Consider the following 13,304-nt stretch of genomic DNA (forward strand, 5'->3'; position numbering starts at 1 on the left):
ACAACACACATTCAATATAATAAGTAAATAAACAACGTGAAATGGCGTAAAATCGCAAGATTTCAAATTACGTGTTCCAAATTCAAAATAATTAAAAAGTTGAAAAAGAAAATGTTTTTAAGTAACAGTTTTTATAGTCAGACTAGTTTCATTTTAAAGATATAAATTAAAAAAAGCACAAATAATGATTTTATAAAAGTACTAAATAATTAATAAAACTACAAAAAAGTACTTAATTTTGTAGTTTTTACAGGCAAGTTAGGGATAAGGAGCTCAAAGCGGGGTTTTACCAGTCATGCATAGATCATAAAAAATCCTTCTGAAACTGACAAAAAACAGTGGAAGAAGTGACGTAAGTAGATCAAAATATTACATTCTCTGGGGTCAAGGTGACATCAAGGTTTGAACGATCTATGCAGTATCAAGTATGAGTCAGTGAACAGTGCCCGAGCGCAACGGTGGTGCTGCGGTACGATATTTCCTTATTTTTAGTAGATACGATCGGAAGAAAAAAAAACTTTTGTGACTAGTCAATAACTAATAAGTCAATTTTAGATTTTTTTTTTGTAGATACGATCGGAAGAAAACTTTTGTGACTAGTCAATAACTAATAAGTCAATTTTAGATTTTTTTTTAGTACATACGATCGGAAGAAAAAAAAACTTTTGTGACTAGTCAATAACTAATAAGTCAATTTTAGATTTTTTTATTATTACCAATTAGTAAATACATAAATACAACTGAAGTAAAAGTTCTTTTCTCTAGAGAAAATGTTGAGGGAAGTTTCAATATAGGTTTTATTATAAATATAGTTTATTTAAAACTAAGTATGGATTTCTTAAGTGGTGTAAGTGCTAAAGTATCTATCATCAATCGGTTTGTTCGATACAAATATGGTACAGAATATAAATACAAACAAAAAATATTTCTTTTGAAAAACAAAACTTTATCAATAAAAAAAGAAAGAGAAATAATGCTGTATAATTAATGTTTGTTTAAGTATCAAGGGTTACTGGATTTAACTGTGTACACATAGTACACAATTTTATCTTTGGTTTAAACAGCGAGATACACGATTGCTGAATACTATGATAATTTCGCGATTATATCTGTTAAGGATGTATAATTCAAATGTGTCTAAAACTCTTTCAATTAAGAAACTTTACGTAATATTTGTTACACTACAATTATGGTATATTTTTGTTAGCGCGTACACCATAATAACTCGTAAAGACTAATTTCGGTCGTTTAGTAACATCCATGATTGAAGAGTTTTGTATGAAATACGGAAAAAAATCTATCATTTAAAATTCATATTTATTATGATTGTAATATCATAATGTTATTGTATATATAATTAATTGAAACGTATTTTAATCGGTACAACAATACAATTCTCGGTTTAAAGTATTTCGTACCAATACAGACAACGGCAGTTAAATTTTCATTATTCAAATCTACAAAAATTGTGTATTGTGTTTAGTAAAGCATTAAGTCTTATTAATACAAAATCAGATCTCAGATGAAATATTAGATCATTATCTTCATAGATTATGAAAACGTCAAACGATTACACGCCTTAGTGAAGTACTTAGTAAGTTAAGTAAAGACAATTTGATAACGATATTAGATTCGTAAATTTTTATAATTCGTTCCTATTCCGTAATAATTACGTAAAGTTTTAGATGTAACAGAGAAGCGTCAATTAGTAACAAAATTACATAAATTTATAGCTCACTGCGATATTAACGTAGGAAGTTACCTCGTCACGGCCTTCTTGAAACCTGTATAGAATATTGATTCTTGATTCACTCGAGTCAAGTAGAACTACTTCTTGACTCGAGTGTACAAAGTCTTTGAAAATTGATAAAGTGTTGATGATAATGAATTGACCTTGATTAAAGAGTAATGATCGATTTGCTCTAAATGACATGATTAAGTCCCGCGTCCACACAGCTGCAATGAAAAGGAAATAAAAATGGAAAATACATATGAGATGGGTTGATTGCTAATCTTAATAGAGTTCGTTTGTTTGTGTGGTTGAACGTGATTATCTCAGGATTTACTGGTTTATTTATCCAGGACCGCCATATTATGTATATTTCTACCTAATAATATTTTAAAATTAAAAAAAAAAGTTACCTAATATGACGGGGCGGGAAACTTCTTGATTATATTGTTTTTATGTTCACTGTCCATACAGTCCCATTAATTGCTATCGGAGATAATAAAACTGGTGTTCTTCGCAATTTTTCTATTTATTGTATTACTACTTTTGAAATATATAATAATAAATTTTTATACAGTTAAAAAAACATAATACTTTTATAAAAATAATTTTCTTAACCGGTACTCACGACTATTTAAATGCTTCCATTAAGTCTGCTTCAAAGATACTTATAAAAATCATACGAGTAAATGTCCACTTTATGAAATATTAAACTGTGTCTGAATCCATTCTAATTATTAATTAGCAAACAAGTGCTTGTTAATAAGAGGATGGCGAAAAACTCACTTGTGTCAATTTTCTAATGATCCAATTACAGGGACTAAATATATTTTGTCGTATTAACTTTTAAATATAAACGCTTGGTCTCTTGGGTTATTCTTTTATTAGAAATATATGATACGATACTCTAACTATTCTAGTCCATTAATTTATCACGCCGTAGAATATCCATAGGCTCCTAAATGAGGCTTTCCGATTATGTGTGCATTTAACAAACTTACGTTAACAAAAACATCGTAAGCATGTTTTGCCTCAAACTCAAAAAGTCGAGAGCATGTGTCAGGCAAAGAAGGTGATCATCTACGTGCTTTGAAAGTATTCGGTCGGTATTTCGGTCTACAGTGTTCCCTGGGACCTTTTCTGACTCTCTCCACTTGTTTCTATCCTAGGCTCCAATAGGTCCCACAGCTGCGACATGGAAAAAGAAAAGAGTAAGACAGGTCGTTGGAGTAATGATCAGGAAACCACGTTACTCATATGATTTAATTGAATGTTTAGCTTAATCTGTGATAGAAATCTAGGCGCTCTCGTGGGCTTCGAATTGTGGCAATATCAGACGCAACCGATGTGGTTGTAGTGAACATTTCTGAATATCAAGAGCCTGGGGTAGCTAGTCAGTCACATATTGTGTAACTACATATATCAACCCTACTTTAAAAATAAATAAATCAGTGGCGCTACAACCTCTTTAGGTCTGACCCACAGACTTCTGAATCTGTTTCGTGAACATTTTAAGTCTAAGTAAGTAAGTGATCAGCCTCCAGTGCATAACACTTCGATTTTTTTAAGACAAAGAAGAAGATAGTCCATGAAGTCCGGTGCACAGCCGGGGATCGAGCTTACGACCTCAGGGATGAGAGTCGCACGCTGAAGCCACTTTTTTTTTAATGTGGTGAAAATGCGCTGTCGCAGCCCCTCGGTATGGATGTCGAGCATGACGCGGACCCACCCACTAAAAACACCTCAGCCCTTCACACGCTCTTAAGATGGACCCCACTGTTCAACCTTACTTGATACTAACTGTTATCTCATACGTACATCAGAGTATGCCCTTTTTAAACGAGTATGTCTTGCATAAATGAAAGACTAATTTATACTGAAACGATACGTACAGAAAATAATATTAACATATGTTCAATAGGTAGGTACATACGCTAACTCGGTTAATTACCACTAACAACGAAATCCATTGAAAACTTTTCAATTTAGCATTGCAATGGTTTTTGAAAGTTTATGGTATGAAATCAGTGGTCACGGTTACTTCATAATAAAATCGCAATGCAACAGACTAACTGATTAACATTTATATGTTACGGATTAATAATTATATCGGTCAATAAATCTTGTGAATCTTTTGATATTTTCATCGAAATACAAGACGTGATATGTGAGAATATGGTCATATAAAGATATTTAACTATGTGAATGAGATTGTGTTATAAGGATATATATTTTGTTGCACAATGGATAGGCACGATAGATTTGATACTTCTTAATTTGAGTTAAAATTATTCATTATATAGAAGCAGCAAAACATAACATTATAGGTACGAGGTAAATCAACGTGTTCCTTATCAAATTAAACTAAATTTTACTTCAAAAAGACATCTTTTTAATACGAATAAAATTACGAATGCTCTGCAATCAAATAGTTAGAAATCAAACTCAACGTGTAAATAAAAGTGAAATTCACACAAAATGACTAAACTGGATATATTGACGAATTATTACTTGTTTATATGGTTGATACACAGATTTCATCTACACAGTGTTTGGAGCAAAGTGTCAAAACTGAATTTGGCCGAAAAGAGGCGACTAAATTATGTTTAATGATGAACGGCGGTATGAGAGTAACAGGATAATAAAATATTTTTAAAAAATCCACCAATAACTAACAATCAAGTAAGATTTAACGCCAAGTCTTCGTATAAAGTATCATTTTATACGCTCGCAGTAAGCCTCTAAGTACAAAAATTTAATGACGTTATTCTGTTAATCTATAGCACTCTTAATCCCACTGCTAAGCGCCATTGTTGCCTAGTCCATTTAATTAACACCTATAAATTATCATTATCTAGACATATGGCATACATAGAATCTTTTTTGTTTAAATCCAAATAAGTCAAGCATTCAAATCATCGCCAAAGTTTTGTTTTTGTTCAACATTAATCAAATCATTATCAAAAATAGAAAGAACAAACATTATCCATCTTAGTTACTGCCACATCTATACAATTTATAATACATGGAATCGTTAAAGTCGTGTTCAAATGTGCAATATACGATTTTTTTATAAGATATATATAAATTCATATTCAACAAAAAACCTTTTTGATTACATCATGTGATATTTATAACAAAAGATTCTAATAAAACTGCAGTTTTATTAAATATTTAACGAGCTACGATCACGATTAGTTAATAACAACTTTATTGTTCCTCGTTCAATAAACATAACAATTTATAATTGCACAAAGATATTTCCTATTTCAACTTATTAGATCATCATGTAAAGAAAAATATTATATTAATGACGCTATATGAATGTTCAATATTTTTTAAATTGTTTTATAAAATGAGCATAATTATCTCATAATTTTGGTATAATATTATCTATCTATGCTCTTAGATAACTTGGGATTCGAGTGTTGTTCTGATTTCTCTGCTTACTTTATTCCTATAATTAAATCTATAATTGATTTTAAAATTCGTGTATAATGTAATAAAAGCCGCAAAAGTTGATTAAAATTCATATTTTACGGTTGTTTAAACCTAAAACATACAATAAAAACGTCACAAGATATCAGCAATTGGTTTATACAACATGAATTGGTTCCAATTCATGGATAGGAAGATAAGAACATTAGTATTTTATACCTTGATGCAACCTTAACATCAGGTTACTTCGTGACCTGATTTGAATGTGAGAGACAAGTTTTTATCCTACACAAAGCGGATTGCCTTAGCTTTTGCATTCTTATTGAATCAATTGAATAACTTGACAGACATAATTTAAGACTGTTTTACTGATATAATATCTATTAGATAATCAATAATTAGTATCACAATGTTGGAGGCTTTAGGGACCTGTCCAAAGTAAATGACTAGTAGTGGGTATAAATAAAAATACGCATTTTTATTTTTTTAACTTACAAGCTTGCTTTACCTAAATAAGGTAAACTAAATGGCTATGGTAGATATTAAAAAGGTTTTTATATAAATTATTTAAAACATTATTTTATTAACTCTTTGCATTTGTTATACGTAGACTTAAATTTTCTTAGTTAGTAGTTTTGACATTCACTTCTTCACTACTTGGTGACTTTGACGACCGTAAAACAGTCAAGTTTTAACATAAAATTCTTCATTTATTCATCTTAAAATTACGCTTATTGTACGCTTTATAGTGCGGGTAATGAATATTAATTTCTGCTTAAACGATTAACTGGTCTAATAATACCCAGGCGTTATCGTCGAAAGGTTTTGTTTGTACAATTCGTAGCATTCAATGTAATATTATCGTTAATTTAACAAAAAATATTAATCCTTTGTTAAAAAAAATAACCAACTATATAACTATATATCATCACATCTTAATTATCAGGGCGTTTTTAAAAATCTTTATGTTGTAATTACATCGCATGCTACCGAGCTCTTAAGTATCGCCTAAAATATAACTTTCGGCACGATCATTACTTTTACCAGTTCATTATGTCGTGATAATAGACAATAGATAGCCAAATATCACTTTTGTCACGGACTATCCTTGACATTACACGGAAGGCATTTGGTGAATGTGAATAATGGGTCATGTGAGAGGAATAACGTAAAAATATGTTTATGTGGGCTATATTTACTGTATACTTTAAAGAGCGTACCAATTCTAAAAAGGCTGGAAACGCACTTGCGTCCCTTCTGGCAATGTGAGTGTCCATGGGCGGAGGTATCACTTACCATCAGGTGGGCTTACAACCCGTTTGTCTCCTACTATACACTACTACATAATATTCCCCAATAGCCTTTATTTAAAGTCCTTACATGTTTTTGGTCATTATTTATTCAACAGAGTAATCGAATATAATATAGTAATTTTACATTTGACGATTCAGATAATTCAATTGAAATCTATATTATAATTATTATTTTGCACAGAGTGTGTATAATATACACAATAGGTAGATAATAGACACTGAATGGGCCTAGACCCATATATTTGCATGCTTTAACTTTTTCAGCCGCACCAGCTTTGTTGTTGGTTCCATATAGATGGGAAGGTTCCAGTGTGTCTGAACAGGTTGCATCCTATATCAGAACTGGGCTCATTTTCCATGGAATCGAACCCATACCGTCCAGTCTCATGCAATTACAGTCGGCTCATGTAGAAAAATGACAGTCCGTGATGTCCTAGCTAGTCGGCATCACTGACACAGGGCATTTTATGAGGACCGCAGTTCGGAACCCCAAGCCGTAGACAGGTAGCGATTCGGAGCGTGTCATGCTCAAGAAAAGTTCCTTTGTTTGATGAAAGGAAAGTGTGAAGACAAAATCCTAGCACGCGCCGAAATTGTACTACAGCGGGAAAGAGTCAAACAATTTATTACAATTATTTATATAAATTTACTAATGATCACGCGTTGGATTGCAATCATTAAAATTACAGTTTCATTAACAAATTAAATTAATCGAGTAATAACTAAATCCAATTATGGATTAAAATACTATTATGCAAATTGAGCTTTAATATTGAAATTAGTTATTCAAACAAGAAACTCATTAGTATTCCCTTAATTATATCTGATGTGTGTGATTATTTAATAGCTTCTTAAAAAAAATATTTAATATGTAAACGGAGTTTACATTTTCCTTTCCTTCCCTTTACTTTCTTCTTTCGTAATTATCTAAAGACGTGTAAATACTATTACTTAAGTAATTAATTTAGTAAAAATAAAATAAATCAGTGGGACTACAACCTCTTTAGGTCTTGGCCTCAGATTTCTGCATCTGTTTCATGATCAATTTTTAAATCTTATAAGCATGTAGGTGATCAGCCTCCAGTGCCTGACACACGTCGTCGACTTTTTGTGACTAAGACATGTCGGTTTCCTCACGATGTTTTCCTTCACCGTTTGAGCAAATGTTAAATGCGCACATAGAAAGAAATTCCATTGGTGCACAGCCGGGGATCGAACCTACGACCTCAGGTATGAAAGTCGCACGCTGGAGCCACTAAGCCAACACTGCTCAAATTAATTTAGCTATCTAGAGATTTTTATATCTCTTAACCAAATCATAACGGTAATAATTGAGTTGTTTATAATAATTTTATATTGTTATATTTTCTCGGAAGCATAATATAATTGTAGCAAAAAAATAATGACTAAAATTGAAGAACGTTACTCAGTTATTGACCTTAGAAAAACGGACAATAGCTTTATGTCAAGGTGCCTATTATTCGCAAGAGAATGGCATCAGAAAAAATCCATACAGCTAACAAGACTTTTCATTGGAATACGCAATTTGTTTTGTTCTTGATTTGTTATGTTATGTTTGGACGCCATGCGTCAATCGATAAATACAAATCGATTTAGCAATCCAAATTGACATTTAGATCAAGATATCACGTCAGTAAACATTTCCTGTAAATACATCATAGACACATTTCTGCTGTACTTTTTCAAATTATGAACACATTAATTCGAATACGATCGATTCAGAACTCAAACCTGTCGGCCGTAGTAAAATGAAACTAAACATAACTTCATTGACATTGACGTAAAATTTATCCTATGATAACTATAACACAATATTTTTCCCTATAAGAATATCGTATCCTTCAAAATCAGGCAACGTTGTGAATGACTACGAGTGGCGTCAAAAATATGGATACGTAACCTAATTCGACTTCTTACTTGAAGTGGTTTCACGCTAACATTTTACTCAGGCGTTATTGTTTATTACTTTGGACAGGGTGTAATGAATTGTAGACATTTTATTTATTATTATTTTATTTATTAGTACTTTTTTACCTTATTCTACGTACACAAACAAAAAAAAGAACATGTTACAAAAGTTATAAGGCAACGGGCGGCCTTATCACTTACAAGCGATTTCTTCCAGGAAATCCTAATGTGAAAAAGACATTTTGCATTTTAGGCAAGTTTAACTACATATACATAATAAATCTAAATCGAATCGAAATTTTAGTTATGTTTTCCGAATCGGAACAAAATGTACAGTAATTTTTACGAAAAATATAACCCGCATGTCACAAGAATAAAACCGGATATTGGCATCGAGAAAAGCAATCAAATTGTATTTGGAAAGAGGAAATATGTTCTGTAGGATATTCGCATACACCTCATGTAAATTATATTGGATCGAGCGAATATTGTATTACCTTCATCGACAGTATAATATTTTTTTATTTTTCTTTGTATTATAGTCTCTATGAATATGTTTGATATTCTTTTATATAATCTAGAAAGAATAATTCACCCAAAAATCAACGCCAGGCCTAATTTGGGCGAATAGGTTAGGTCAGGCCTATTTTACAGCAGAAAGTACGGATGTTTTAGCATAATATGCCTTTTATAGCCAAATCTACCGGTTTTATAGTTCATATAGTCTTATGTTTATATTGGGGCTATGGCGTGGACACATTTCTGCATCTATTCTATTGAAATCTTAATTACTCGGAATAATGTGGTAACATAACTCTCCTGTTTAATTTTTGTGTCAAAATAATCGTCAACTTAACATTTATAACTGTACTTCGTGCTTAATTGTGCCGAAGACCTCATGAAGACTTTATGAAGACATGACCTCTCACCAGCAAGCATTACATTAGCTCAAATTCGGTAGCAACACCAATCATCATACAAATTGGTTTAGCGTTAGTGGGTCACGTTTGTGTTTAAATTTAACATTAAGTAAACAACAGTCTTATCAGATTTCAGGATGTCCCCGGCAGCGTCGTTCGGCGAACGATGGGCCTTAGACAACTTGACAAGGAAAGCCACACCAGAAGAGCTCCTCACCCTTGATCTTATTCTCAATTGCTGCAGTGGAGATGAGACAGCAGCATCGAAAAGGGCAAGAAAATATTACACAGCTAGAGGGCCTGGTGGACTCACTGAGCTATGGCATCGGCGGCGACCTGACGATGAAGATATTTTGTCTAGCTGTCAAGATGTGTGAGTAAATATAATATATTAAGGCGACGCTGTTCATAGACCGAAATGATAGAATATATTTAAAAATATATGTAAATATTTTCTTGCATTTCGATAAATGAATACCGTTTGTTTGAACCAAATTTGTCGCGTTCCTAATTAAGACTGCTATTGTTACATTTTTAAAAACCACATCAGTTTTTTAATGTAACGGTTAAGATATCTGTATACCAAATACTTAGATCGTTTTAATCTTGCAGGTTGGCTTCTTAAATAATTGATAAAAAGAGTTTAGTAAGCCTTCTTAATAAGATGTTAATCAAATTAATGCAGTAGTGCAGCAGTATTAGCAACTTAATTTTGATATATTTTACCATAAATTTATTTTATTCATCAAGCGTTAATGAGCTTTTTAGGCACTGGGCGTTTGTTAGTTATTTATGACTACATGCATTGGTGGTGTTCTCATGTGTCTGTTTGTTACAATGCAATTCATATCAAATTTGCTATTTCAGTTACATAGTACCTCTACGCACCCGCAGCGCTGAAGGTAGACGCCTGACGTTTGTCAAACTGCCCGCACCTACAGCGCTAAACAAACCTCTTTCTCCAAAAGCCTTGTTAGCAAGATGGCTCATGATCCTGGACATAAGGTAGCCCTAATTTATCCCGTATATCTGATTTTATGACCCATAGTGTCGAAATTTGAAAATACTATAGTATTACCGTTCTATATGAAAATGTTAAAATAACCATAACCATAATGAATGGGCCTAGTGGGCAGCCAAAGGACAGGATGGCTACAGAAGCTTGGGAAGATGAAATAAATAGTGGCGAAGATGAGAGACAAGTGGAAGGATTTAAATTAGGCCTTCACTTCTTTGAAGGTCGTAAAGAGTATTTAATATAAAATAACGTAATGATCTAACATAAATAAACGTTCAAATACTTGGAAATGTTATCAAAAGTTAGACTACATAACTAGCAAATAAATGGTCGGTTGAAACTTACAGGTTAAGAGATGATCCAACTCCAGGTGATGAAGTAGTAATGATAGACGTATGTGACCTGCAACCCGCGCATCTCAAAAGTCACTTCAAAGGGAGTTATTGGAAAGATTTTGCTTGGTGTATGAAGGTAAAACACTGTCTAATCAAACAAAATTTCATCTTGACGACTATCGTTTCGTAGAAAATACGGCCGGAATTTTACATAAAAAACATTTTTATGTATCGTATTTTTGCACTGCAAAATTTGCAACCCGTATACTTCCAAAAGCGATAGCGACCCAAGGTTTCTGTATGAAATTTTAATATTGTTATATGAATATACAATAGTACAGATGCCGTTGCGATGCGAGACCTATGGGATCGCGTGATACAAAATCTCAATGTTGAAGTCGGGATCGCTATCACTGTTAGAACTTACAGAGGACGGATGCTAGTGGCGTTCAGATATAGAAAATACTGTTGTAGGTGAACCTGTAGCCAGTAAGGGTGCTAGGGCAGGTTAGTGAACACGTCATAATATGAACAACTCCAAGCAATAAATCGCGAATAAAATTAGGAATGAATTGTAGTGCGAACTTAAACCATTTATGACAACTGTTTCACTTCACGACATAATAAAATGGAACAACGCAGTATTCACGTTTATATCAGTTGAAGAAATGTACTCTATGTTTTTTTCAGTCGGCGTACCCTCACCGATTTACAGAAATCCATATCATAAATACACAGAAGCTTAAAACTATATCCGTCCTACTCTTACACATGAGTTTATACCCCTGGCGACGTATCATCCGTTCACACCCAGGTGAAGATGGTATAAACAATTTTATGGATGACTATTTCCCGCCTGAAGGTCTACCCCATGAATACGGGGGAAAAGCTGGTGTTATGAAAGATCTTAATGGTAAATTAAGTACTGGTACTCATTAAAATATGTTCCACGGTTCCTTTTCAAATTAAATAGTAAAGTAGGAAAATGAATACCTGAATGTCATTTTGGTTATATAAACTGACTTAAATGTAAGGTTATGGTCAAAGAGATACACTGAATTTTTAATTGGTCCCGAGGCAGAGTTTTTTTTACTTTATTTATTAACTTACATATTAATATTAAAACACAAATTCATGTGCCCTTGTGACATCAATTGAAAAATATTGTTTCATGATGTGTTAATCAAAAGAAAAGATATTTTTTATTTTCAGCTCGCCATTTCATAAAATAGAACCATTTGTAAAGATATGATTGATGGTATTCTTTATTAGCTACATTTTTATTTTACAGATGAATGGACAAAGAAACTTCTACTCAATTCAAAATGGCTTCAAATCGAAGAGCAAACGTTCTACCAAACCGAATTGAAACCTGACAAACGTCGTCAGAATCGAAGTCTTCGAAATCTTCTTAGTATAAGTTCATATGATATATCTCGGAGTCAGTCCTGCAAATCGTTGGATAATGACCTTGAGGAGGGTCCCTATGGAGCGTATAGGAGTCTGACTGAAGATAAAACTTTTTATATCTAGACTTTTCGTTTTTAACTAAAATTGACTATTTACAAATTATATGAGTGTTACTATTACAATAAAACATTAAAAAACGAAATCATAAAATACTTAGTACCCATGGTTGCAGTCTAGGTATTTAAACACTTTATAATCCATTACAATAAACACGTTTCTAATCATCTATAATATATTGGCCTTACTAGTGTGATAATAAAATCAATTTATTATTATATTAAAAAAAACGTTACCTATATGAATAAACAAACAGTTTGCAAAATGAAACAGGTCTAAGTAAGAGACCGTCCACCAACGGAATAATATATAGTTAAGGGATACAGCAAATCAATCAGGGTCAACTGAGGTCGATTGAGATTAGTCAAAATGATGTAAAATCATGATGTTGCCTATAAACTTGTACTAGAGATGCTGTTACCCAATCAAAATCAAACAGAATGCACCTTTGATAATTTGATTCTAAATTTACATTTACTATTTTATAATGTATTGCAATGTTTGATATCTCTCGTTTAAGACAACGTAAAAATAATACTCGTAAGTAACAAAACTAAGTTAAGGAACTTAAAATACTCAAAAAGTTTTATGCCCAGTGGTTGTTAGGCATTATATAAGTACCAAAATTTTATATGAATGTAAAAAATAAAGATATAGAATTATACGTTTTTTTATTATTGTAACTCAACGGATTTTCTTATAATTGAACGACTTGTTATCGAATCTTCCAGATATGTTACTGTATAAACGATATAAAATTATGCATTTGCCTCGTATTTCTTCATACAATATTTATTTTGTTTGTTTTCGATCGAGAAATTCTTTAAGTTATATTTAACAAATTTTATGCACTACGGAAAAGTGTCAGAGTCAGAATATTAAAAAATATATACACAAATAGTTTTTAGAATAGCTAGAATAAAAATTAGAAAACGTAGGAAACAAAATTAAAATAAACAGAAATGTACGTCAAGGAGACTTCACCAAAATTATGCTGTATTAGAAAAAATCTTAAGATAATTAAAAGAAATCTTTTTCTTTTATTAATATAACCTAAATACTCTTACAATAAACAAAAAACAAAACCTAACGTTA

The 13,304-nt window shown here is 32.0% G+C and overlaps 1 protein-coding gene across 1 annotated transcript; it reads left to right on the forward strand.

The window, feature by feature from the left end:
• Positions 1-428: 428 nt before the first annotated feature.
• On the forward strand, positions 429-12,873 carry LOC111004405. Its single transcript, XM_022275431.2, has 6 exons — positions 429-469; positions 9,459-9,702; positions 10,197-10,334; positions 10,695-10,818; positions 11,373-11,595; positions 11,974-12,873. The coding sequence occupies exons 2-6, from the start codon at positions 9,467-9,469 to the stop codon at positions 12,213-12,215; spliced, it is 963 nt and encodes a 320-aa protein (XP_022131123.2). The 5' UTR covers positions 429-469; positions 9,459-9,466; the 3' UTR covers positions 12,216-12,873.
• Positions 12,874-13,304: the final 431 nt, after the last annotated feature.

This window comes from Pieris rapae, chromosome 14 (genome assembly GCF_905147795.1).
Source record: "Pieris rapae chromosome 14, ilPieRapa1.1, whole genome shotgun sequence".
Classification (NCBI taxonomy): Eukaryota; Metazoa; Arthropoda; class Insecta; order Lepidoptera; family Pieridae; genus Pieris; species Pieris rapae.

Excerpts from the sequence above, each read along its gene's own strand:
- LOC111004405 (XM_022275431.2), top strand. The coding sequence starts at position 9,467 with ATGTCCCCGGCAGCGTCGTTCGGCGAACGATGGGCCTTAGACAACTTG. Across the intron at positions 9,703-10,196 it reads TTGTCTAGCTGTCAAGATGT|TTACATAGTACCTCTACGCA; the intron begins GTGAGTAAATAT and ends TTGCTATTTCAG. Across the intron at positions 11,596-11,973 it reads TGTTATGAAAGATCTTAATG|ATGAATGGACAAAGAAACTT; the intron begins GTAAATTAAGTA and ends TTTATTTTACAG.